Source organism: Molothrus ater, chromosome 5 (genome assembly GCF_012460135.2).
Source record: "Molothrus ater isolate BHLD 08-10-18 breed brown headed cowbird chromosome 5, BPBGC_Mater_1.1, whole genome shotgun sequence".
Lineage (NCBI taxonomy): Eukaryota > Metazoa > Chordata > Aves > Passeriformes > Icteridae > Molothrus > Molothrus ater.
Window position 1 is genome coordinate 59,152,316 of NC_050482.2, and position 24,526 is coordinate 59,176,841.

Here is a 24,526-nt window from a genome sequence, read left to right on the forward strand (position 1 = left end):
GAGTGAAAAGCCGCCGTTCTGGTTGCAGACGGAAAGATTTGCGGGGAAACGTAGAAAGTCCTGACTTGCTATCAACCCGGTGCGTGTCCCCGGCACGGCTCCCCGAGGTTGATGGTGTCACAGAGCCATCGCACCTGGGAGAGCACCTGGCCAGCAATGCCTCAAACCTGCAACACGAGTTCTATCCCTTGATCTGAGATTGGTATTAGGGAAAGGGGCTTCACCCAGGGGCTGGTCGGACAGTGGAACGGGCTGCCCAGGGCAGTGGGCACAGCACCAAGCCCGACAGAGCTCAGGAAACGTCGGGACAACGCTCTCACGGTGCGATACTTGGGGTGTCCTGTGCAGGGCCGGGAGCTGGACTCCAGGATCCTGACGGGTCCCTTCCAGCTCAGGAAATTCACTGTTGTTGCTATGATTCAGAACTGATGGAGGGGTGAAGGCCCCCGGCCCAAGCGCGGCCCCTTCCCGCCTGTCCCCGTCCAGCACAGCCCGATCCTGAGGGGACAGCCCGGGCACGCGCCTCCCTTACGGCACTCGCGTTCCCGCCGGGCTCTCGCCGCTGGCCCTTTAAGGGGCGGGGCGCCGCCGCGCTCCGGGGCGCTGATTGGCTGGGCGCGCCCCCCTCCCGCCCCCTGCCCTCGGCGGGGGCGCGCGCGGTGGCGGCGGCGGGAGCGCGCGCGATGGTGGCCGGCGGCGCCGCGCGGCTGCTCCCGCTCCCGCTGCTCGCGCGCGCCGCCGCGCTCCGGTTCCGGCCGGCGCTGCCCGGGCGGGCGGGCGCGGGGCGCTCCGGGCTGCGCGCCGGCCGCTGGGCCGCCCTGGCCCTGGCCGTGCCCGCGGCCGTGCCCGCCGGCACCGGCTGGAAGGAGAGGCCGGGGCAGCGCGGCCCGGCGTGGGCGGCGGAGCGCGGCGCGGAGCGGCCGCCCCGCGGGCTGCTGCGGCGCCTGGGACTGGTGCTGCGGCTGGGTGTCCGCGCCTGCGGGCTCCTGCTGCGCTTCGGGCCGCTGCTGCTGCTCTACCCGCTGGCCTGGCTCTGGCCCGGCTTGGGCGCCCGCTGGCTGCGGCTGCTGCGCAGGGCGGCCGAGGCCGCCGGCCCCACGTGTGTCAAGCTGGGCCAGTGGGCCAGCACTCGCAGGGACCTCTTCTCGGAGGCCTTCTGTGATGAGTTTTCCAAGCTGCACGTCGAGGTGAGCCCGCACCCTTGGGGCCACACCGACGAGCTCTTGAGGAAAGCCTTCGGGGAGGACTGGACGGGCATCCTCAAGTTCCCGAGCCGGGAGCCCGTGGGCTCGGGCTGCGTTGCCCAGGTGTATAAAGCCTATGCTGACCTCGCCGCCATCGGCGGCTCCCGGGCCCAGGAGCTGGAGCAGCGCTCGGAGCTCAGGTCCGCCTTTGAAGCGTGGGAAGTGTCAGGCTTTAGAGGCCTCCTCGGGTGGCTGAGGAGGAGGAAGAGCAAGGAGATACGGGATGAGAGGAGCAGGGAGGAACTGAGTTCTACAGGCTGCTCCCAGGGAAGTTCCGGGAGTAGGATGTCCCTTATGGAGCAGAGGGCCAAGCCACTCCCGAATGCAGATCCGTCATCAGCCAGACATCTCGTGCCTGTAGCCATTAAAGTAAGTCATGTGCCGAAACGGTAGCGGTATGAACATGGAGCTTGCTGGACGAGGTCCGTCAGATTTAACTCCCATGGAGTGGAGTAGCTGGCCAGGGCCAGGTGGAACAAGAAGGGATGCTGTCTCTCCTGGTGTCCTTTCTCAGTGCTTTTGTTCCAGGCAGCCACAATTCCCAGCTCTTGCCAGACGGAGAGCTCAAGATTTGATGTGGCATGTGGGTACGAGGAATGTCTCCAAAGGGCCCAATTTACATTAAAAGAATTAGCATTAATGTTACTTGCACCTTCCAAACAGCAAACCTCCTTCTCTGCTCACGTGAAGAAATCTGGAACGTATAAGTGCGTTCCTGCAAAGTTTATTTAAAGAAACCTTATATTTGAGCGCTTCAAATACTAATAAGGGACAGGGCAAGACTGAAAGTGGTGCAAAATGTCTTTGGGTGAGACTGTAGCCTCCAGCACTGATACACTGAATTTGACAATGATAAAATGTTTCTCTGTATCATAATCAATGGCAAATTGGGAATTCTTCTGAGGACTAGCTAGGGAAGCTGGTTGCCTCCCATCCCAATAAGCCGGGTTCTGTATATTTGAACTGTATCACTTGAGCTCATTGCAATGGAGTGTCAGGGGGGTTGATGTTGCCATTGCTGGTTCTTGTGCAGGTCCTGCACCCTGGGCTGGTCCACCAAGTCCAGATGGATCTGTTTCTCATGAAGATGGGCAGCCGCATCATTGGACTCCTCCCCGGGTTCAAGTGGCTCAGTTTGACAGAGATTGTGGAGGAGTTTGAGAAGCTTATGATGCAGCAGGTATGTGCCAGGCCATGGTCCCCAGCTAAACAAAACTGCCCTTTGTCTTGCTCTGGCTGCCTCTAACTCTGTTCACACCACTACGTTTAAAATGGTTAGGTGAAGACTGGCTTGCTCTTTACTTCTGTTCTTTAGTCTAATCAAATCACATAACATTACTGTAGGAAAGCTTATACGCTCACAAAGTAGCAAAGCAATGAAAAAAAATCTTTACCAGATCTAAAATTACTTTTTAGACTTTGAAAATACTGTTTAGACTTTGAATGTGTTTTCTAGTGGACAGCCTGAACAGCTAGCTAGCCATAGTCAGAGTCCTTTTTGCAGCATTGTGAAAGGTGAACAGTGGTGAGACACCTCTCCTTAGGAAAGAATCTCTCCAAGCAAGTACTCAGGCATGTGGGTTTTTTCTATAATTCTACATATATGTTTGCAGTCTGTACTCACTAGTCATGCTTGTTAGCACTGAGATAGATATTTATATATATATAGGCATAAATAATGTTTTCACAGAAGTTAGTAACACATTCTACTCTGTATTGTCATCAGACTCACAGTGCCAGTACAATTTTGCAAACAGATCTGAAAACATCCTGATTTACTAATGTCTTCTAAAGACACTATCCTGGAACATTGCTACTATAAAACTTATAAAGATCTCACTGCAGGCCTAATTAGGCTTATGTTTCTATGAAATGAGCCATTATCTGCTAATTTCACTTTTGTGTCTAGATTGCAGAGTCTGAAGTCTGTAACAAGCTTTTGAAAACCTTAATTATTCTCTACAATTCCAAAACCTCTGCGCAGTAAATCCATCCTGGGAAATGTTAACTGTGGTCAGATGTGGCTCGAGGTCATTCGTACCAGTTTGGCAGAGCTTGGGTGGATGTGCAGAAGAGTGAGAGTCAGGAGAACATCTGATAGGCTCATTGTAGCTTTTTCCTTTTGAATGAACAGGAAATATTCCTGGGGTATTCCCTGCTGCCAGACAAGTGTGGTGAGGCAAGGTTATCCTGCTTCCTTGAGCCGCAGCAGACAGTAGGAGAGATGCCCTTGTGTCAAGACACTGGATCACTGAAGAACCAGGGCCTGGACTTGGCATAGTGGATTATCTTGTATGAATTACATTAAATTTCTTCCTGCTACAGATGCCTCTCTGGCAAGTGAGGCTGTGGCTGCAGTTCTTCTATCCTGTCTGCCTACCTTGCCGTTTGGACAGCAAGCTTCCTTTCAGGATGGGATTCAGTTTAAGATCTTGTTGCATTTTTGAATATAACGTGGTCCTGGTCTATTTTGAGACACCATGCCTCTAGTAAGGCACCCATATTTCAAAGGTTGGACCTGGCTGTGCACCATCCATTACCCAGTCTGCTCCTCTTCCATCAGGGAGGCTATGAGCCTGTAAAAAGCACCACTCTTACTTTGTTTCCATTCTGGCTTTCTGACTGATTTTGTTGGTATTGAGTATTGCAATTCACGCAGGCTCCTGAAGATCTAATCCTAGTTGATTCTCATTTCCAACCTGCTTTTCTGTTTGTTCCTTGAGATTGACTTACGCTATGAAGCCAGAAATCTGGAGCGCTTCCGACAGAATTTCCTAGATGTTGATTTTGTGAAGTTTCCAACTCCCCTTTGGCCCTTGGTAACAGCAGATGTTCTAGTGGAAACATTTGAGGTAAGAATTGCAGAGTGTGGGTGCAATGGTAGCAGTGAGAAAGCCCCAAGGAGACCATGGCAAGGACGGTGTTTCTTTTTGAGAAGGAGGAATCAGAGGCAGAAGGATGCTTTTTTTCTTATTTGCTTAAGGAGGCTGATGTCCTTCCTTAGTGTCTCTTCCACTCTTTTGTTTGCAAGCAGTGCACCCCTGAAGACAGGTAGCAGACAGCTGTGTATAGAAGTGAACACTTGGTCTGAAAGCAAGCAGACCAGCAGTGGGTGCAGCCCCCTGTGCTTTGCAAACCAACACCATGCTTCACCTCTCCTCTGTGCTGGGTCAAAGCAAGGAGCTCAGCAGTCTGACACTTTCTGATCCCTGCCTCACTTCCCTTGTGGATGTTTGAGTCCCAGACCAAAGCTACGCTCAGGCTTAGTTTTCCTGCATGTGACCCTGGCAACGGTGTTTCTGTCCCTGGAATACCGTCTGTCCTTCCAAGGAGCAAACCCTTGGTTCTCCATCACACTAGGTACAGGCTCTTTCTGCCAGGTCCTTTCTAGGGTATTATCATCACCTTCCCCCCACTCGTGGCACCCAGGAGAAGGTGTGTTTGAAGGTGGGGTGCAGGGGGTGTTTGACTCCAGCTCTGTCTCTGTTTCAGGAGAGTGAGCCCATTTCACGCTACCTGCGCGTGGGGATTGGCACGGAGCTGCGGCAGAGACTGGCCAGGATGGGCATGGACATGCTGCTAAAGATGGTAAGCACCTGGCTGGGGCTGCAAGAGAAAGCTGTTTTCCTGCAGAAGCTATTCAGTTTGGATAGTAAGACAAAGAGAGGTTAAAGAGAGAACCTATTTGCTTCCTACCTGTACCTGGTCTGGGTAAAGCCTGGGCTGGACTTGGCCCTGCTTAGGCTCTGACACAAGCTCTGCCACTGCAGAGGGGCCATCTGCCTGCACACAGTAGGACTGGCCTGTGCACCTTGGTCAGCCTTTGCTCAGGACACCCACTAATCCATCCAATGAATATTCACCTATTACCCAAGTACCTTAAAGGGCAACATTATTAGCAAATGTCATGTGCTCTGCATAGATTGTGGATGTGACTCAGAGGGAAAACAATGAGCTGATTTCTTAATTTATCAACTCCTCTAAAACTGCCTTTTTATTAGGGAGACCTAAATCTGGAGTCAAGACAACAAACCTGGCCAGGTTCAGCTTCTGGCTATCTAGTTCTTCTGTAGCTGAAATAATCCCAAATAGTCTGGAAAGGAGTGTTGAGAGGGTGGTACAAGTGTCTTATGAGGGGCTGTGAGAACCAGCAGGGAAGAGTTGCAAAAGCTCCTGACAGTACTGAGTGTGTGGGCAGTGTGTGTCAGATGAAATGCTGCTGCTAACTGCAGCATTGTGCTCGGGCAATAGTGAACCTCCAGTTCTGGCTCCAGGTAGTATGACAGGCTCTGAAATAGCTTTTACCACTCAGAAAAGCAATGATGGAACAAGAATAGTTTCATGCTAAGATTGGTTTCAAATTTTAGGAGTAGGAAAGAGTTAAAGGGCAAAGAAACAACTTTATGTCTGTAAGTAAAACAAATACCTCTTTCTCAAGTACTCTGCAGTTCTAGTCCCTTTGTGCCCAGGACCCTCCATTTCAAGGGCTGTAGTAGACCTAGAAGAGGTGCAGAGGAAGGCAGATAGGATGATTACTCGTGTGGAATGTCTTCCATACCAGAATGGTGAAATAATTTGGACTCTTAACTCTAGAAAGCAGAATGATGAGTGGCTTATGTCAGAGATTATGCAGTCATGAGTGCATGAGAATGAATATGGATCTATTGTGTAAGGTTTCTCAATAAGGAGGGCTTAAAATTGGCAGAAGTAATTTTTTTTCAGGCAACACCAAAACCATATTTTTTCACACAGGTCTAATTATTTACATGGCAGTTGAACAAATTCATAGGAGAAATCCATGAAATACAAAGATAATCTCCTTGGGGCAGGAAGTCCTGTAGTCGCAGGTCACCAGGAGGGTTGGGGCAGGGGAAGTACTGTTTGGTTCTTGTCTTCTTGCCAGTCCTTTTTGGTACTAACTGCTAGCAGAGTCAGAGAAGAGCTACACAGATTCATTTCCTCTTCTCTTGTTTTCCTTACTTTTCAATAGAGTTGTAATGTAGGTTGGTGCCCTGCACTAGACAAATGTACCCATTCACTATAACCTTGTCACCAAATGGCAAACTGCCTATTCTTACTGCATTACCCTTTGCTAAGGCCCACCAGTGTGCCCCAGTTTAGGGCCAATTGCCAAAGGGCAGTTCCATTCCCTGCTGGGACTCCTGGCTGTCCTGCCTGACCTCTAGCAAATATTGGATCACTTCACACAGCTCTGCTGACTCCCCGAGTGCCCAAGCTGGTCTCCAGCAGAAGCCACCTGCTGTGGTGCTGCCCCATCACTGGTAATGACAGAGAACAGACCACAAACAACCCTCTGCCCTTTGCCTGGGGGCTTTTGGTGTCACCAGGTTTGCTTGGAATGAGCTGCTCTCACACTTACCTGTCCTCCAGATCTTCGTCGACAACTTTGTCCACGCCGACCTGCACCCTGGGAATATCCTGGTTCAGGGCACGGCACGGCCGGAGCTGTGTGACAGCCGGGTGCCAGACCTGTGTGACAGCCAGGTGCCAGAGCTGTGTGACAGCCAGGTGCTGGAGGTGCAGCCAGCCCTGCGGCAGCTGTGCCTGGTGCTGCTGGATGCAGGGATCGTGGCAGAGCTGCAGAGCGCCGACATGCAGAACTTCCGCGCCGTGTTCACGGCTGTGGTCCAGGGACAGGTGAGGCCCCTCTCTGGCATGGGGCTGGCTGGGGAAGGGAGGTGGCTGTGGAATCTGATGGCCAAAGTGAGAGTTTTCTGTTTCCCCTTGAAAGGAGCTAGCATCTTATCCCCAAACACAGGGATAAGTTGTTCAGCTGCAGCAAGGAGGCTGCCAGAAAGGAGCTAGCATCTTATCCCCAAACACAGGGATAAGTTGTTCAGCTGCAGCAAGGAGGCTGCCAGAGTGGAGCAATTTCAGTGCCCCAGGACCTAGAATTGCCAAAATGGGAAGTATTGGCTGCCCCTTCCTGGTTAGGAGTACTTCTGCTGCAAGTTAGGACTGCCTGGGAGCCATGGTTGCAGAATCTGTCAGGTTTTGCTGCAGAAGAGGAGAGAATGAGTTCACATCTTAATCTGCCCCACATGTTCCTCTCTGCAGCCTTGCTGCTGGAAGGCCCCATATGCCTTCCTCCATTTTGCTGTTGTGTCAGCATCTATAGAGGAGAGGAAGGAAGACAGGTGTGTGTGGAGGGGTCTGACCTCTACTAGGCTCCTCCATGTGAGGGGAACTACATAATCCTCCTCCCCCCATGAAACTCACTGTCAGATGGACTGGAGAACCCAGTGCTGGTGTCTCTTGTTCTCCTGTTCATTCTGGGAACAAGCATTGTGCTCCTACTTGCCTGTTGCTGTCTCTCAGCTGCAGGGTGAAGGAGTCACTAACAGAGCTCAAGAGGGACACATTTTGTCTTGGTCTGCTGAAGCATGCCAAAGAATCCATGCTAAACCCTTTGTCCAGGCCCATCCTGTGCTGCCGGGGCATTTCTCAGCTACTGAAAGCAAGAACTGCAAGCATCTGATTGCAAGTCACCAGTGACCAGGTTCTGGTTGTGCTGTTCCACTTGTTTCTCAGGGGGAGAGGGTGGCAGAGCTGATCCTGCACCACGCCCGTGCCAACCAGTGCCAAGACATCGAGCGCTTCAAGGCTGAGATGGCAGAGCTTGTGACCAAGGTCCGGGGGAACACCATTGCCCTGGGCAAGGCAAGTGCACCCTGTCACAGTCCCACTTAGCTGCAATTCAGCACTGAAAACTGAAACAAAAAGGTTTTTTGATCAGCTGTTAAAATTCTCCTGTGTATTCCAGCTTCAGGTGGGAAATCTCCTCTCCAGTGTCTTCAAACTATTGATGACCCATAAGGTGAGGTCCTGTCCCTGTCTGCCTTTAATAGCTGGAAGTTCATCTGGGGAGGGAGAACTACTGCAAACATGAGGGGCTAACAAGGAGGGGGACTGACTTCTGAAACAAACTGCTAGGAGAGGAACTGCAGGAATGCATCCAAGTGTTGCAGGCATGCTGGCAGGTCTTATACACATTCTGCCAAGCCCAATTTCTGTGGGTTTTTTGTTTTGTTTTGTTTTTTGTTTGTTGTTTTTTTTTTTAATCTCAATACTTCATTTAATGGTTGATACCGTCTACTAAAATGAGTATTTTTATAACACATAGTTTTTCCTACCTTTTTATAGTCCCTTAGACTATAGATACCTCCTTGTAACTGATTATTCTGGGAACAAATTTCCACAGCTGCAAACAACTTTGGAATTCAAAAGACCTGTGGTGGCCTGAATGGGGGTTGTCAGCCACAGGGCTGCACAGTCCAACTGGTGGAGTTGCATTTTAGTTTCAGGTGTGCAAATGCTCTCCCCAGTCTCTTCCCTCCCAGCTTAGGCAGAGCTGGTACTTTGGTTGAAGGGGCACAGAAGAAAATAACATCCACTGAGTCCATTCAGTCTGTTGTGGTTCCAGGTGAAGCTCGAGAGCAATTTTGCTTCCATCATCTTTGCCATCATGGTTCTGGAAGGACTGGGACGTTCACTGGACCCTGAACTGGACATCCTGGAGGCAGCTAAGCCACTGCTCATCAAAACTGCAGCTTCTGCCCTCAAATAGGCTCCTGTGGCTGCTGCCCTCTCCCTGTGGGAGGGTTACCTGTGCTGTGCTGCCTGGGAGCTGACACAGAGGAGGCTGAAGGTGAGAAGTCCCAGGTACCCCAGGGATGTGGTACACAGTGGCTGCTCTCCACTAACGCTGCCTTCAGTCATTTCAGCCAAGCACCAGGCATGGGATGATCAGAAGGTCTGTTCCAGAAAGCAGGAAGAATTTGCACAGTTGGACATTTCCCACTTATTGCCACAGGTCTAAGAGCTAATGTGCTCTGTTAGTTTTTAAAAACATCTTCAGAAAGATGTTAATTGATCAAGTCTGTTTTAAAATATATCAGGGTAAATATTTAATTTACTGACTTACCTGCACTGTGGTATGAGAAATTATGTTCTAGCATCACCCAAGCAACACATTCAGGCCGAAAAAGGCCAATAAACCTGTTTGTCTTTTGTACTTTTAACTTCTACTTTTGTTGTAGAAGTGTCCTAACATCCTGCATGTAGTGGTCTGCTCTTAGTCATTTTGGATGACAAAACCAGACCATTTAAATTTTTTCTCAAACTTCTGTACTCTAGTACATTATGATAGGAGTTTGGATTATAAACAGCATAATAAAATATCTACCTAGGCAGAAAAACTGAATTCCATAATAAAAAAACAACTTCTGGGAATATTTGTCCTGGTCTTAATTTTTCTGTTTCTGAAACTTAAGAGGTTTCTTTTTTTCTGCTCTGTGTGATTTTCTCTACAACCCTCCCTGGTGCTCCCCACTGTACTCAAAACCTTAACTGATATGCAGATACTTAGGGGTTTTTTTTTCCCAGCAGGTTTCAAACCAGAGTCCAAGCATTTTCCTGATGGAACAAAATCACACTGCAAATGTTTAAAATCAAATAAAGCTAGAAGAAGAGCTGGATTACATGTGGCATTTACAGTCAATTATTTTAATAGCAGTATTAAAATGATTTTATGGCTGCATTTTAATAGTGAGAAATACAGTCTATGAATGATTGGAAATAATGTGGTACTGAATATATTCCCAGACCTACCCTGTGTGAAACAGCAGTGGAGCAGGGTCTCTGCAGTAGTCTGTTCTCAGGTGGTTAAGCAATGAAGAGAAAGTGCATAAGCAGACAATCTGCTGTTTTATGGTGATTATAAAGCAATGATTAATAGCATATAAATGAAGTCTGAAAAATAAGTTTAGATTCAGTTAGATTCATATATTTCATGTACTTTCCTTTAATCACTACATATTCCATTTCCAAGTGCATAAGGATAAAAGCAGGAGCAGAGTTTAACACCTTATAAGTTTTAGGCTTGTTTCTTTAAGTCTAGTTAGAGTCATAAGCAAGCAGGCAGAGCATTGTCCTAACCAGCACAAGATTTTATGTAAAAGAGAACTCAAACAAGAAGAGAAGCAAGCAAACCCCTCAAACATTATCCTGAAGAAAATCTCCATGTGCCACCAGCACCCACACTCCCCCAGCAGGGTGTGTGCCAGGTCTGGGGCACAACCATCCATGTTCCTGCTGAGCAAATTCCAGCCAACTTTCCCAGACACTCAACAGAGTGGAAACTGGTCCAAATGATGGGATTTCATGTCTAAATGCAAAATTGTGCCTCACATGTAGTTTCCATAATCTGAAGCAAGTTACACTTTTTCCAGACCTTAACTCTGACATTTTGTTTGTTAAAGCCTTCACCTTCCATTTAAGTTCATCTTTTCCTTTTTTTTTTTCCTTCAAGCAAAAATCTCAGGATGGCTCACGCACGTACGTTATGGATCCTAAAGTTTAAAAATACCCATTTTAGCTATTAAGGTCTCAGAGTAGTTTGTAAACATCTGGATGAGAGACCTAACTTGGTCTTTTTAGGGAAAAGCTGAAGGCATAGCCTCTCTATTATCCCTGGAGGAATGCAGTCTGACACTGCTTGGAAACTGTTGGCCATTCAGATTTGGCAGGATTTCAAAGCTCCCTTTTACAAGTTTTATTAATTTTACTTTTTTCTTTTTTTTTTTTTTTAAGAAACTGCCATTATCACTGTTGCTGTATTCTAGAAGGAGGCAAAAATTTTTATAATGTGCCAGAAAATGTGTATCATGTTTCTAAGTGTATACAGAATGTCAGGCCAAATTTAAATTTTGTGTCTAGTTTGGTTCTAGGCATTACTTGAAACAAGATATCACATATATTGTATTCATTTTAGTGTAATTCTGTATAAAATAAAGATATTTTCATATAGCTCTAACTGTTTCAGCAAATAAATTGTGCTATGTCCATTCTCCTTTCCTAAATACCTGGCTGAAATTTCTGGTTACCCACAGCTGATCATATATATGATCATATATATACATCCATTGTATTTTAGCATAATTCTGTGTAAAATAAAGATATTTCCATATAGAAATATAGACTGTTTCAGCAAATAAATTGTGCTATGTTCATTCTCCTTTCCTAAATACCTGGCTGAAATTTCTGGTTACCCAGAGCTGATCAGTGCATGTCCTGTGCCACAGCCACAGGGAATTTTGTACCTCAGATGATGTGAGGAAGAGGGAGTACTTCAGGATGTGACAAGCTTAACCTCCTCCTCCTCTCCTTTGACACCTCCACTCACCACAGTGCAGTGCACTAAAAATCCCTCTTCTGTGATGCCTCTAGATGTGCCCTGCTGCTCCCTCTCAGGGAAGGGGGAGCCAGTGACCCCAGGAAGAAAGGCAGGTGAAGGACAGAGCAGTGGCAGTGCACATTGGCTGCAGTGAAAGGGAGATTAGAGACCTCTCCAGGAAGCCAAATGCCACCTGTCACACTCTGCACACTGACTCACAGGTCTGTGAACTGCTCCAGGCCCTGCTCACCCACTGTGCAGCTTCCTTACTCGAGCAGGGATGCCCGGAGCAGCAGGAGCTTCTGTTCCCTGAGGTACTGCTGGAGGGCACGGAGCTTCTGCCCTTCTTTTTCCATCTTCAGATGAGAACTCTCTCTCCTCTGGAACACTCTCACTTTGGCAGCCTGGTGCTGCTTTTGCTGTTTGTCCTGCTCCTGGGATTCTTGTTCCAGCACTTCCTGCCGTGACTGCATTCTGCTCCTCAGCAACTCCTACACAAAGACATTCAAAACTGTACAGACAGCCTTCATGCCAAATTTCATCCTCACTCCTCATCTCTGTCCAGCTCTGGGGCCCCCAGCATGGACATGGATCCACTGGAGTGAGTCCAGAGGAGGATCACAAAGATGTTCAGAGGGCTGGAGCACCTCTGCTATGGAGCCAGGCTGAGAGCTGGGGTTCTTCAGCCTGGGGAAGAGAAGGCTCTGGGGAGCTCTTAGAGCACCTTCCATTGCCTAAAGGGGCTACAAGAGCTGGAGAGGGACTTTTTACAAGGGTGTGGAGTGATGGGACAAGGGGGAATGGCTTTAAACTGAAAAAGAGGTTTAGATTAGATATTAGGAATAAATTCTTTCCTGTGGGGGGGGAGAGGCACTGGCACAGGTTGCCCAGAGAAGCTGTGGGTGCCCCATCCCTGGCAGGCTGGACAGGGGGTTCTGAGCAGTCTGGTCTAGTGGGAAGTGTCCCTGTCCATGGCAGAGGGGTTGGGACTAGATGGACACAATCCAAGTCATCCTACAGTACTATGATTCTCATTAGTCAGAAATGGATATAATCTATTTCATTTTTGCATGAAGAAAGACTTCTTCTGTGGCAGAGATAAGGAATTTTACTTTCCACTTTTCACTTTATCCATGTGCCAAAAAAAGGTTACCCTTTTTTATCTCTAAATGATACAGTTCTATTGGATGTAAAACAGGTGAAATATACAAATACTCCAGATATTTGTATATATGCTTCCACTGCTGGAAATATGGCAGAAGAAGAAAATAACTTCTGGAACTGCCCTTACCAGCCTTTCTTTCTCTTGTTCAGAGCTCCTTTTGTTGCTTTCTGCCTGCAACTCCTCTCTCTGCAAACGCCGTGTCTTTAAGAACTGAAGCCTCTGCCTTGCCTTCCTCTCCTCCTCCTCTTGAAAGAAGGATTCCTTCCTGCTCCTCTCAGCCCCAGCAGCCTGGAGCAGTGCCATGTGCTGCAAAGCTCTCTCTTTGTGCTCCAGCTGTTTCTCCAGCCCTTGCAATGTTCTCTGACGCAATCGCTGCCTGTTTCCAAAACAAAATTTCTCAAATTTCTCATAAAGAAAGAGCAATAAAAAAGAAAGTCAGTGCATAAGACACAAAGCAGATATTTTGGCAATCTGTGTTCAGTTAGCATTCCAGGACTCTTTGTTAGGTTATGAGGATTAAACCTGTGTCCAGAACAGAGGTAGCAAAAGCCCCAAACGGGCTGGTGCCTGATGTCAGCACTGTCGGTCTGAGAGCAGGACTGAAGGGAATTTGCCCTTGGAGATAATGCTGTGTACCCACTCCCTCACACCTCCAGCACCAATTCCATTCCCAGTAGGGAACCACTGTGACCCCTGTGCAGAGCCCAGCAAAAAGCACAAGGTGGGAGAGCAGCAGGAAGCAGATGTTACCAACCTTCCAACCTCTAGCACAAAAAGCAGTCAGTTCCCAGCATCACCTCAGGCTGTCCCTGCGCAGCTGCCGGCGGGTGCCATCTGCCTCTTGCTGCTGCTCCCTCTTCAGCTGCCTCTGTTCTTCTTGCCACCTTCTGTGCTCAATCTTGGCTCTGCTGAAGTCCAGCTCCTTCCACCTCTTCTGAGATGCACCACTAAGGATTGATTTCTACAAGAAAAACAGCAAACTGAACCCTTAGTCCCAGCAGTGTTTATTTTTCTAATGCACACTGTAAGCACACAAAACCAGAACAGCCCAGTTTTAATGTCACTCCTGAGGCTTAGAAGCTACAAAGGCTCACAAATACTGTAGTGTTGATTCCCATCCATGAAAATACTGAGGATGATGCTAAAACCTTGTATGTAGAAAACATTAGGCTTAATCAACAAAGAGGTACCTGAAAATCCAGTCTTAAAGAGTTCTCCATAGGTCAGTAGGCTGTGCTGTTCTGGTGTTGAGCCAATGCTTAAAACTCCCCAGTTTTTGGGTCAACTTCTGGATTGGATGGAAAATCCAGGTTCTGACCATAAAACATCATAAATTCCTTACTAGATTTTATTAGCAAGAGAAATACCTGCCCCCATCTGGCCAAACCCAGAACATTCCTGAGTTCTCTGCAGGTACTCCAACTCTTCACCTTTTGTTGTCTGAGATTTCCACCCATTCTCAAGCAGTCTTTGTGTTTTCTTCAGCAGTAGTTTCATTTCAATGCTGTAGTGCTGCTGATTTGTGTTTTTAAATGCACTGTGCCATGTACAGAGATGAAGGAGCACCTACAAGGCCTCTTTTCACAGCCATAGTGAAATATTTATTTGTTTTTGTACTCCTTACAGTGCCCTTTATGAGGGAGGTGCAAGTAAACACCACCAAACCTTTAGACATGTATTCCAGTTTACATTGCTAGAGCTGTGTGGAGCTGGAACAGAGTTCTCCCAAAATATTTTCCTCTGTCAAATGCATCCTCCTTCCTCCTATTCCCAAGTGCAGTTAGCATGTTCCTATACCACAAGCTGGAAAACACTACAGGACTTTCAAATAATGTTCCTGCCAGTCTTACACAGCATTTTGACTGGTTTCTCTTAACACATTGATCTGTAAGTCTTCCCAGGGGCTGTAAACAGCTTTGTTCTCCAGTGTATTGCTATTCTTAGCAAAAAAAGTACCTTGTGGGTGTGTTTAATGACACTCACAAGGAGAGATCAAAGAAGGAATCAAAGGTGTTTTGTAGGTGGGAGGTGAACAAATGATGTTTTCCAGCAGGTAAAGTACCAGCCTAAGGATCAGGAGACTTCTAGCTCCTGCCCTAACATGCACCCCTTGCTGTGGGCCTTAGATGACTGCCTAAACTTTCTCTTTTTTGCTTTCAGTATCTGTAAAGGAGGATTTTTTTTTTTTTTTGCTATCTAGTAGAGCTGGCTGAGAAGCTTATTTAGAAGAGATTATATCTAACATACAAAAACACTCCGTCAAAAGTGCTGAGCAAAAATACCACAAGCGCCCTGTCCTGCACAATGTGGGCTCCCAAGTGGAGTCCTTAAGGTTCTATCTATGCAGAACCATTATTCTACACAGGCATAATTTCTGTTACAGCAAAAACCTTTGTGGAAGATCAAAGGAGTGAACATTCTCACATGACATAAACAAATCTCCTCATCCTAAGAACTAAACCTAAATACTCACTGTGATGCTTTTGTCTTTCAGAAGCTTTGGGAGATGTGTGGATCTCCCAGGCAGCAGGTGGGTGGTGCTGTGGCGTCTCTGCCCACAAAAGGCTGATCTGATGGTCAGGCTGTCTTTCTCCAGTGATTGATTCACCTGGGCAAAGAAGCTCTGGCACCTGAAAGGAACCAAAGCACTGCTCCCCATGGAAGGGCTCCTCTGGGAATGCAGGACTGGAGCTTCTGCCACTCTGGTCTCAAAAAGGCCTTTCAAATAAATTAGGGCAAGGACATATGAGAATATAGGAAGCTTATAAAAAGAAATCAAATTAAAAGAACAAAAGGTCTGCTCATATGAAATATACTCAAGCAAGGATTTTATAGCATTTTCCTATGAGGAAGTGGGACAGTTTTTAGTCTCCACAAAAGAGGTTCCAGCTTTTCAGAAACAAGCTTGCCATTCCATTTAGGCAAGAGTTTGGCCTGGGAAACTGAGTTTTGCCTGGTGCATCTTACAGCTACTCAGGCTAAAGGATTGTTTACATGGTATCTCACAGACTGGCATGAACTGACTGCTCTGAGATGAGTAAAAATTATAAAACTTTTGATAGGGCAATGCCTGAGCTCCACATCCTGCTGAGAGACATTAGCATGGGCACAACCCTGCTAACATAGTTTTTGGGTAACTGAGAACAGGAGCAGAGTTTGCTCACACCTTTCTGCTAAGGACAGGGCAGACCTGAGTGGCAGCTGTCACATGGAATGGTGCTGGAACACCAGCTGGGAGCAAATGTGCACTCCTGTTTGACTTTTCATTCTCCCTCTTCCAGCAGTGTCACAAAGCAATAATAGAGAAAACTTCAGGCTTTCAGAATCCTCTCTTAGATGTCTGCAATTGTCACAAGCTGAGAACAGCAACAGATTGATCAAAATTATGATCCAGCCCCTTTTGCTGTTCAGGGAACAAAATTCCACTCAGTGACATTATAAAGCAATAATTTTCAGCACAGGTAAGAGGATTGTTTTGCAGAAAAGTCCTGGTGAAATCTTGTTGCTATACACAGTCACTGTTAATGTTAAAGATTGATTTTTAAAGTAAGGAATTTTTTATTTATACTGAGCTCTGTGATATAGGTTAAAAACCCCCAAAAGCTCCTATTGCAGTAGCTGAGCTGTAAAAGCCAAAAAATCTCAAGTTCCATCTGAAATTTTTTTCACTTTGAGAGAAGATGATTAACTTCTCAAGCCATAGCACCATTAATACCTATATATAAAGATGGCATTATGATACTTTCTTGTAGAGCATCAAGAATTATGGTGGCAGATCTTATACATGATGCCATCCTGCACTGATATTATGTGCTAAGTCTTATGTTAGGGTAAAAGAGTTACAGTTCCAATACCATGCTCATGTTCAAAATTAGCTTCAGATTCAGCATCCTGCTGTCTGCTCTCTGCTTCTTCCTTGTGATCTGTCTCCATTAACCAGCTGTCTGTGTTGACAGCAGCATCAACCACAGCACGAGCCATCTCCCTCTGAGGGCCCTAGAAATAACAAGAAATGCAACCATAATCCAGACCTGATAAGAAAAAGAATAGGTTTATTTAATGAGTTTACAGCACAAGATCTTAAGTTGTAACTGAAGTTTAAGACAGAATGAAAAAAAACAAATTCTAGGAGTTCTTTACTAAAGAAACAATCCATAATTTCTGATAACTTCCTGAGTTTCCCTTTGTCTCCAAATGACCCAAAGTTCTTTTTCCTGAAAGGGTCCAAACTGGTACAAAAGAGATCAGGCCAGAGGAGCTCTGGCTGAATGACAGCCCTGCTTCTGCCATGTGCCAGAGTTTGGATTCTAACCCTTGCAGAGCAATGGAGGTAAGTGTGGCAGTAGCTGGTGCACATGAACCTCCTCCTTACTGATCCTCACCCAGTGCCCTGCTCACAAGCACCAAACCAGCTGCTGAGGACTACATAAGTCTCTTCTGGTCCTTGACTGGGAGAGGGGACACTTCTAACAGGGTGAAGTATGTTAAAAGAATCATGCAAGAGACTGCCTTGGTAGGGAACAATCCCTACTGTAATCTTTATCCAGTGTCAAGTCTTCTGACACTTTTCTTTTTTTTCCCTTTACCTCCTTCATGCAGAAGCAGAATGTAGAGGGACTGGGCTATGCAACACTTCTTGTACTCTGCATCCATGGAAGAGGTTCTAGAGGCCTGCTCCAGCCAGGGACAATGACAGATTATGGACAATGACCTGACCCCAGTCACAGGAAGGCAGTGCAAAGTCTCCCCATTCTTTAGCAGGAAGGCATAAGGAGCAGACTTAAACCTCTAGCTTGGTACCACGGGTAGTAAACTTGCAGTTGCAAAGCAGATAATTACACAAATACCAGACCATTTATTAACAGAAGAGCCAGGATGAACCACTTTTTACCTTCTCAGTTTCTATAACCTCATGGTCCTCTTCCAAACAAGACCCGACATCTTCTGTAACGTTTTCTGTCTCCAATCTCTTCTGTTCCTTTTTCTCTTCCTCTCTGGAAACACTTTCTGAAGAAGCAATCCTCAATTCAGACAGTTCCTGTTCTATTTTCTTGCTGAGCTTTTCTTCAGTCAGGCTTGCTGTGGGGATGAAGGTGTTTTCCTCCTGCACTTTGCACTCTGCAGGCCGTGTGTGCTCCCAGGCTCCAAGGCAGCCCTGGGGAAGCGAGGTACACCCCCAGCTGCACTTTGCACAGGGATGAGTGGAATACAGAGCCTCTGGGCAGCAGTCCAGGCCCAGGTGACCCTGTCTGTAGTGCCCTGAGGCTCTATAGCCTGGTGCCACAAGGTATGGGTAATCCAAGCTTGAATCAACCACCATCTGCCTGGCTGCTAAAGGCATCTGCAGCTCCAGGGTGATGCGTTCGCTTAGGGGCAGGGGAATCCGCAGAGCTTGGGCAGAAGACACCTCCTTAGTCTGCCCATTCCAGAAATTCACAAGCACTCCCCTCTCATTGTGTGCTGTGCATATTGGAAAAAAAAAAAAAAAAAAAGGGCAAGTAATGTATTAGCACCATATCAATCTGTGTGATTTATCTCATGGAGAGCAGGAGCTAAAAGTAATGACTTGTGTTTCAGACAATTCTGTAACGACTTCCATGATTTTATTCTTTACAGGTTTAAAATTTGATTTTCTCCTGAATTTCCTGCAAGGAGACAGCAGATATAAAAAAATCTCACTTGCCACAGCAGGTGGGATTTTACCCTGAAATAGCAGAAAAGCAGACTAACAGATAACCAGGTGACTCTTAGGAGGATCAGGAAAGTTTTTTGACTTGTGCTGGGAGGATGCTATCCCCAACCCCAAACTTTTTAGGAAGTTTTCACCCACAGAACAAAGTAAAGGCAAATTCTGTGATCTGCAGTAATTCTGACCCTAAACCAGTGGCTTAGTGCCAACAATAAAAACAGAATGAAGAGAACCCAGGCAGCAGGAGGTGAATTCTCCATGCTGGAGCTCAATCTCTTCCCTGCTGGAGCTCGATCTCTTCCCTGCAGTGACCACCTCCCGTGGTGAGTCCAGTGCTGCTAGAGAAAACCAAAACACCCAAAGCAGGTACCTAAAGGTGCCTCTGTGTTCTCCACAACCCTTAGCACAGTGCCAGGGCCAAAACGTTTGGCTGGAGCCTCCCATGGTGCCAAGACCCTGTCCCCTGGAGCAAGAGGCTGTCGCCGGGCGTCTTCGTAGTGCACAATGTCATAGAGCGGCGTTTCCTGCTGGCCACGCTGGACCTTGCCCTTCAGAGCACCACTTTGGTCAAACTCAACCAAAAAGCCTTCCCTGGAGTCCTGCAAGAGTAAAACATGTGGTGTGCAAGGCAACAATTTGCAACGTCCAGTTAACAGCAAAGCTTAAGTGCTAAGACGGAAGTGGCAGAAATCCCAGGAAGTGGAAAGTGATCTGGGAATGCAGCTTTCCTCTTCTACCAGGGTTTCACTGTACTGTGTCCACACCACTTCAAAAGTAAATAAAAAGCTGGGGCTTAAGGGGCTGACAGTTTTTTTCTTTCTTTCACTTTGGAGTTAGATTTTAGTAAGAACACAAAAAGCAGGCTAAGGCAGAACTCTACTATGAAAACCTACCACAGGAAAAAGAGCAGCCAAAAGAAACCGTGTATGATGCAGTTCACCACAATATGAAGGATAAAAAACAGTCCTTCAGCAATCAGAAGGGTAACAAAGCAGTAAAAAGTCACAAGTGTCATAAATTTAAATACTTTAATTGAAACCTTCAGCAGCAAGTGAGGGCAAGACCTATTGCCAGAATCTCAGCCTTCTCTACAGATCTCCGAGTGCACTTACACAAATGATACTGTCAGCTCCTACTCCAGCTGATGTCACTTGTACCTACAGCTGTCCCAATCTGTTCTACCCCAATCTCTTCTACCCCACAGTGAAGCTCACACACATCCTCACCTATACTAGCACCAAAATTTATTTAACTAACCCGCAAAATGAACTGGAAAAAAACTTTTAAAAGAAAACCTGCAGGGGGGATTTTCTGTCTGGCATCCAAAATCATCTCACAATTCCCAGAAATACAGATGGAAAAGAATGAGGAAAGCTCTCAGTTTGGTAAAGAGGAAGTGGACCCTGGAGACAAACATTTTGGATTACTAGTTGCTGTTTAGCTAACTAACTCTGCTGCTAGGCTGGGCAAAAGTAGACAATAGGGATAAGGGACCTGTTTAGTCTGTCTCTGAATAAAAACTCATTATATCTACAAAAACAGATTGGTCTCTAGGCTGTTCTTACTTGCAGGACTCCTCACAGCAAACAGCCAGACAGCACCAGGTAACAGATGGAAACAGGGTGTGGGGAGGCAACAGTGGCTAGGAAGTGCACTGTAACACTGCAGGGCCACCTCACAGCAAGGGCTCGGGACTGGTGAGTATGGGAAGAACAGAGAAAAAAAAACCCATACATGCTCTTCCAGCCATGTTCCCAATCAAGAGTTACCTTCAGCTCCTGGACAATGTGGCCCAGGTAGTAATAGCCATCAGTTTCTCTCCTTGCCAGCACACGAGCTCCCCTCAGCACACGGGAAGCCTCCAGGGAAGAACCAATGAAATTCCTTTTGGCTGAGGGTATCAAGGGCATGCAAAAGGGACCTGGGTTCCAGGCACAAACATGACAGCTGTGGAAAATGAAAATACAAGAAATAATGGAAAGCTCGGCAACAGATACTCTGCAACTTACTGCAGTGCAAACAAACTAAATCAACATGGGACAAAACCCCCACCCTGCAATAATTGTCTTTGCTTCCCAGCTTTTCCTTCTCTGCTTTTCCAGTGACCCACCTATAGATTATGAGCTTACTGTGTTACTGGACATCTCGGCAGCAGAGAGCTACAGGAATCTTTATTAGCTGTGTAGCAGCATTGGACATGTGAGATGGATGTGGAGCTTACCTGGAAGGGGGAAGGAGGAGATGGAAACAGAAAATGAGCATGATTTTTGAACATTTAAATCCTTAAACAGGAATATTGTCTACAAAGTTGAAATTTACTTTCAGTTTATTACTTCTCCTCATAATTCTTCCACCATGTCTTGTGGTACTATGCTGCTTATCTGTAAATTCATCACAAATGGTTTTGATTTTGAGAAATAAAGTTTGGAGAGGAGGAACATTAAAAAACCCTTAAGAACTATATGATAACCCCCTCCTTGCACCTGGTTTCTATTCAGCTGCTAGGTGTGTAGCAGGGGTGGGCAGCCAGTGGCCACATGTGCGCTGCTGCTGCTGCTTACACAGCTTCCAAGCTCCCCTGGCGAGCAAAGCTGAAAGGTCAATGAAGGGACCTGAAGTCAAGGAAGAGTGAAGAAAATGGGGGCTCAATCTAGGGGGACAAATTTGCCTCTGCAGATCAAAGCCAGCAGTGGAGATATCCAGCCTGAGCAAGATGGGAAATGAGGGATACTTGAGAACAAGGACATAGGGAACAGAATGCCAGGGACTGCAAGAAGACAGAAAGACAAAATACAAGGCAGTTGGAAGGCAGAGCTGGCAATAAAACTATGAACTTTGTATCAAAGCATTCAGCTTTTATGGGAAAACATAAACTCGGTATGGAGCCCATTGTAGGGTTGCAACATGTTGCACAAGTAAGTAAAAACTGTAAGTAAGTAAAAACTGGTTGAAAAGTTTGCTGCGATTCCCTGTAAACTGCTGCTGAAAATGGCTCAGATGACCAGAGAAATTAAAATTCCTTAACTACAAGGCTATCCACTGCTGTTTCAGCTGAGGATATTAGGTGTTTGGGGTGTTAACAAATTGAGAAGGTATTATTGCTTATTTAAAATACCTCCAGGAGGGTCACAGAAACTCTTCTCCAGTTCATTGTGGAATGTTATCCAATAAAGATTCAGGAGGAACTACAAGTGTGGATTAATCTTACATTGGCATCATACCTTGTCAGGAGGAGTAGGGGAGTGTTGGATTCCTTGAAAGGACCCTCCTGACAGCCTGGGTACTTTCTCCATGATTTTTTGCTTGCTTCTTTTGTGATCACCCCAGTGTCCCAGAAGGCACACCGATATGCATTACTGGATGCAACTGGTTTTCCACAAGAAGTTGGCAGAATTCCTCCAACCCTTGCTCTGGCATATACCGGTGAACAGATCCACCCACCGGCAGGCTGGGTTTTCCATCCTCCTCAAAGTGCCGGGACTGAAACCAGGCTGCAGCTCCAGGAACACTGCTGAGCGAGCAATAAACAGGCAGGCACACCGCTGTAACACCTGTGAGAGAGGGAAAATGGGAGAGAAGAACAAAACTCTCTCAGATGTTCAGGTGGGAATTCTGTACTGGCTATTTCTATGCCGAGGCGTCGCCCCTTCGTTCCCGCTCCGGCTGCCGGCTCAGAGAGAGGGAAGAGGCTCCGCACCAGCTGCTTCCTCGGGGACAGCCAGGCCTCGAGGGCGAGTCCGGCATCCCGGCCCCGAGGATGAGCCCTGTATCCCGCTCCTGAGGGTGAGCCCCGCATCCCGGCCCCGAGGGCGAGTCCGGCATCCCGGCCCCGAGGATGAGCCCTGTATCCCGCTCCTGAGGGTGAGCCCCGCATCCCGCTCCTGAGGGTGAGCCCCGCATCCCGGCCCCGAGGGCGAGTCCGGCATCCCGGCCCCGAAGATGAGCCCCGTATCCCGCTCCTGAGGATGAGCCCTGCATCCCGCTCCTGAGGGCGAGCCCCGCATCCCGGCCCCGAGGATGAGCCCCGTATCCCGCTCCTGAGGGCTAGCCCCCCATGCCGGCCCCGCCGGGACACTGCCCGCGCCCCGCTGCTCCGCTACCGGACTGCTTGGGCTGGACTGCCGGGCTGCCCCGGCTCGGACAGCGGGAAGCGCTGCCCCTTTCGCCCTTTCCTTAAACACCACCAGCTGGAGCCGTCTTCTCGCCCCACCCCTCCAAAAAGCAGCGGCTGGGCTGGGGAGCTCGCCCCGCTCTGCGGCCCCCGTGGGCGACGCCAACTTTCGGGAAAACTCACGGAGCACCCGCCCGTGGTGCTGCCCCGGCGCTCCCAAGTGCTGAGGGGAGTGAGGGCAGATGTGCGAGGGCAGTGCTGCTGTCCCCGTGCGCCAGGACCCTTCCGTGCCTCGGGCCAGCTCCCTTTCCCGGGATACCTCCGAGCCCCAGGCTCTCCGTTTCCCGGGATACCTCGGAGCCCCGCGCTAACTCCGTTTCCCGGGATACCTCGGTGCCGCGGGCTGTCTCCCTTTCCCGGGATACCTCGGAGCCCCGCGCTAACTCCGTTTCCCGGGATACCTCGGTGCCGCGGGCTGTCTCCGCCCCGGAAGGCGGCGGCCGCGCCAATCGCCGGGGCCGTTGCTGGGCGGTGCGGGTGACATTGGGCACGGCCATGGTGGTGGCGGCGCTGGGCCGAGCGGCGGGGCGGCTGCTGCGGACCGGGGCCGCCGTGCCCGGGCGGCGGCGGTGAGCGGGGCGGGCCGGGCAGCGGGGCAGGCGGGCGGGCCGGGGCCGGAGGGGCCCGGAGTGAGGCGGGGCCGTGCTGTGTTGCAGCGCGGGCGGCGGGGTGCACATCCCGCCGCGGTACCGGCAGTTCCCGGAGCTGACGCGGGCGCAGGTGATCCGAGGCGAGGCGCTCAGCGGCTTCATGTGGTTCTGGATCCTCTGGCAGTTCTGGCACAACTCGGACATGGTGCTGGTGAGGCCGGCGCGGCGGCCGGGGGCGGGGGGCGCGGGCCGGGCAGGTAGGACACCTCTGACGGGCCTCTCTCCCAGGGACACTTCCCGTATCCCGACGCTTCGGCCTGGACGGACGAGGAGCTCGGCATCCCTCCGGACGATGAGGAATAGCAGCACACCGGTACGGCTCCCGTCGCCTCTCCCCGCTCGGCCCTGAGCGCGGCCCCGGGCACCGTGCCCGGCTGGTACTGCTGCAGGGAGCCTGCTCCCAGCACTGCCCAGGGGAAACCCGCCCAGCCTCGGCGGTACAGGAGGCCGTGTCCGCACTGCTCATGGCCTTCACACACGTGTCTCGGCTGCCTGAGGCCAGGGAGCCCCGTTTTGGCAATATAAGGCTGCACTGTAACAACCGACTTGGTTAGGAGTTGTAGCTTACCTGGTACCGGTTCTAAATTATTTTACTCATGCTGTTGTGTAGACGCAGCATTATCCAACTTCGAAGACATGCTCTGTTTCTAGAGACATCTGTCCAGATGTCCCCTTAAACGTTTTAGGCTTTTGTTTCTATCCAGTTCTTTTTTTAAGCTGTTGTGTCACAGATTACAGCTCTAAACCAAAAGCTTCAGCTACTGCTGAAGGGAGCATTGAGGACATCCTTCTGCTCTACATGGTGGGAAAATGATGAGCAAAAAGGTTCTCAGGTTTTTCTTCTGTTATTTTCAGGTTCCTGGAACTAATTGAGGCCCCTGGAACCAAATCTTTGGCTCCTGGGTCCTTATGTGAATAAAACTGTAAACAAAGCTGAAGCTGAACTGTATTTTTTTCCTATTTTAAGTAAAATTCTTGGAAAATGACCATGACAGCTTTAAAGTTGTAGTTCTTGAGTACACATGAGCTTCTGTAACACCTGCTTGATAGAGAATGTGCTTGCCTCAAGAAATAAGGTCCATTAGTGCATGGCAGGTTACAGTCTTATCAATAAAGGCTCTGCCAAATAACCAGTGAAGAGGTGAATGGGAAATTCCATAGAAGCAGGAGAATTTACCCAGAACAGAACCCAGACCAGTTGGTGCCAGGCTTTTCCTAGGATGAAGGAAAACCCCCCTTGGGTATATAAAGTTCAGAATAGTAAAGGTAAAAATGCCTTAGGGTTCAGCGCAGCAGTCAAGGAGGCAGTGATCCAGTTTAAGATGAAGGGAGAAGGGGGGTTACACTGCAGGAGTCCCTTGATTTTTTTTCTTCTCCATTTCCAGAGTTATATCCTAAACTAACTTTTTCAC

The 24,526-nt window shown here is 48.3% G+C and overlaps 3 protein-coding genes across 3 annotated transcripts; 2 read left to right on the forward strand and 1 right to left on the reverse strand.

The window, feature by feature from the left end:
• Positions 1-683: 683 nt before the first annotated feature.
• ADCK2 (aarF domain containing kinase 2) lies at positions 684-9,497 on the forward strand. The gene is made up of 8 exons (XM_036405051.2): positions 684-1,613; positions 2,278-2,424; positions 3,968-4,096; positions 4,737-4,832; positions 6,636-6,902; positions 7,797-7,925; positions 8,029-8,082; positions 8,689-9,497. Exons 1-8 carry the CDS (start codon positions 684-686, stop codon positions 8,830-8,832), a joined length of 1,896 nt encoding a protein of 631 aa, XP_036260944.1. The 3' UTR covers positions 8,833-9,497.
• A 551-nt stretch (positions 9,498-10,048) lies between these two features.
• On the reverse strand, positions 10,049-22,805 carry LOC118700520 (trichohyalin-like). Its single transcript, XM_036405050.2, has 11 exons — positions 22,724-22,805; positions 21,515-21,844; positions 20,423-20,514; positions 20,063-20,240; positions 18,664-18,892; positions 17,496-18,064; positions 16,459-16,600; positions 15,078-15,322; positions 13,402-13,565; positions 12,731-12,980; positions 10,049-11,930 (listed from the first exon to the last, which is right to left on the reverse strand). Exons 2-11 carry the CDS (start codon positions 21,584-21,586, stop codon positions 11,706-11,708), a joined length of 2,166 nt encoding a protein of 721 aa, XP_036260943.1. The 5' UTR covers positions 21,587-21,844; positions 22,724-22,805; the 3' UTR covers positions 10,049-11,705.
• Positions 22,806-22,936: 131 nt separating this feature from the next.
• On the forward strand, positions 22,937-24,106 carry NDUFB2 (NADH:ubiquinone oxidoreductase subunit B2). Its single transcript, XM_036405052.2, has 4 exons — positions 22,937-23,033; positions 23,121-23,265; positions 23,343-23,427; positions 23,970-24,106. Exons 1-3 carry the CDS (start codon positions 22,960-22,962, stop codon positions 23,415-23,417), a joined length of 294 nt encoding a protein of 97 aa, XP_036260945.1. The 5' UTR covers positions 22,937-22,959; the 3' UTR covers positions 23,418-23,427; positions 23,970-24,106.
• Positions 24,107-24,526: the final 420 nt, after the last annotated feature.

Bases quoted from the DNA above. Each gene is read 5' to 3' on its own strand.
- ADCK2 (XM_036405051.2), top strand. From the start codon at position 684: ATGGTGGCCGGCGGCGCCGCGCGGCTGCTCCCGCTCCCGCTGCTCGCG. The intron at 4,833-6,635 runs GTAAGCACCTGG...CCTGTCCTCCAG, and splicing joins TGGACATGCTGCTAAAGATG to ATCTTCGTCGACAACTTTGT. The intron at 8,083-8,688 runs GTGAGGTCCTGT...TTGTGGTTCCAG, and splicing joins AACTATTGATGACCCATAAG to GTGAAGCTCGAGAGCAATTT.
- LOC118700520 (XM_036405050.2), bottom strand. From the start codon at position 21,586: ATGGAGAAAGTACCCAGGCTGTCAGGAGGGTCCTTTCAAGGAATCCAA. The intron at 20,515-21,514 runs GTATGATGCCAA...TCCCCCTTCCAG, and splicing joins CCCCTACTCCTCCTGACAAG to GTAAGCTCCACATCCATCTC. The intron at 18,065-18,663 runs GTACCTGCTTTG...CAATATGCACAG, and splicing joins GAACACAGAGGCACCTTTAG to CACACAATGAGAGGGGAGTG.
- NDUFB2 (XM_036405052.2), top strand. From the start codon at position 22,960: ATGGTGGTGGCGGCGCTGGGCCGAGCGGCGGGGCGGCTGCTGCGGACC. The intron at 23,034-23,120 runs GTGAGCGGGGCG...GCTGTGTTGCAG, and splicing joins GCCGTGCCCGGGCGGCGGCG to CGCGGGCGGCGGGGTGCACA. The intron at 23,266-23,342 runs GTGAGGCCGGCG...CCTCTCTCCCAG, and splicing joins ACAACTCGGACATGGTGCTG to GGACACTTCCCGTATCCCGA.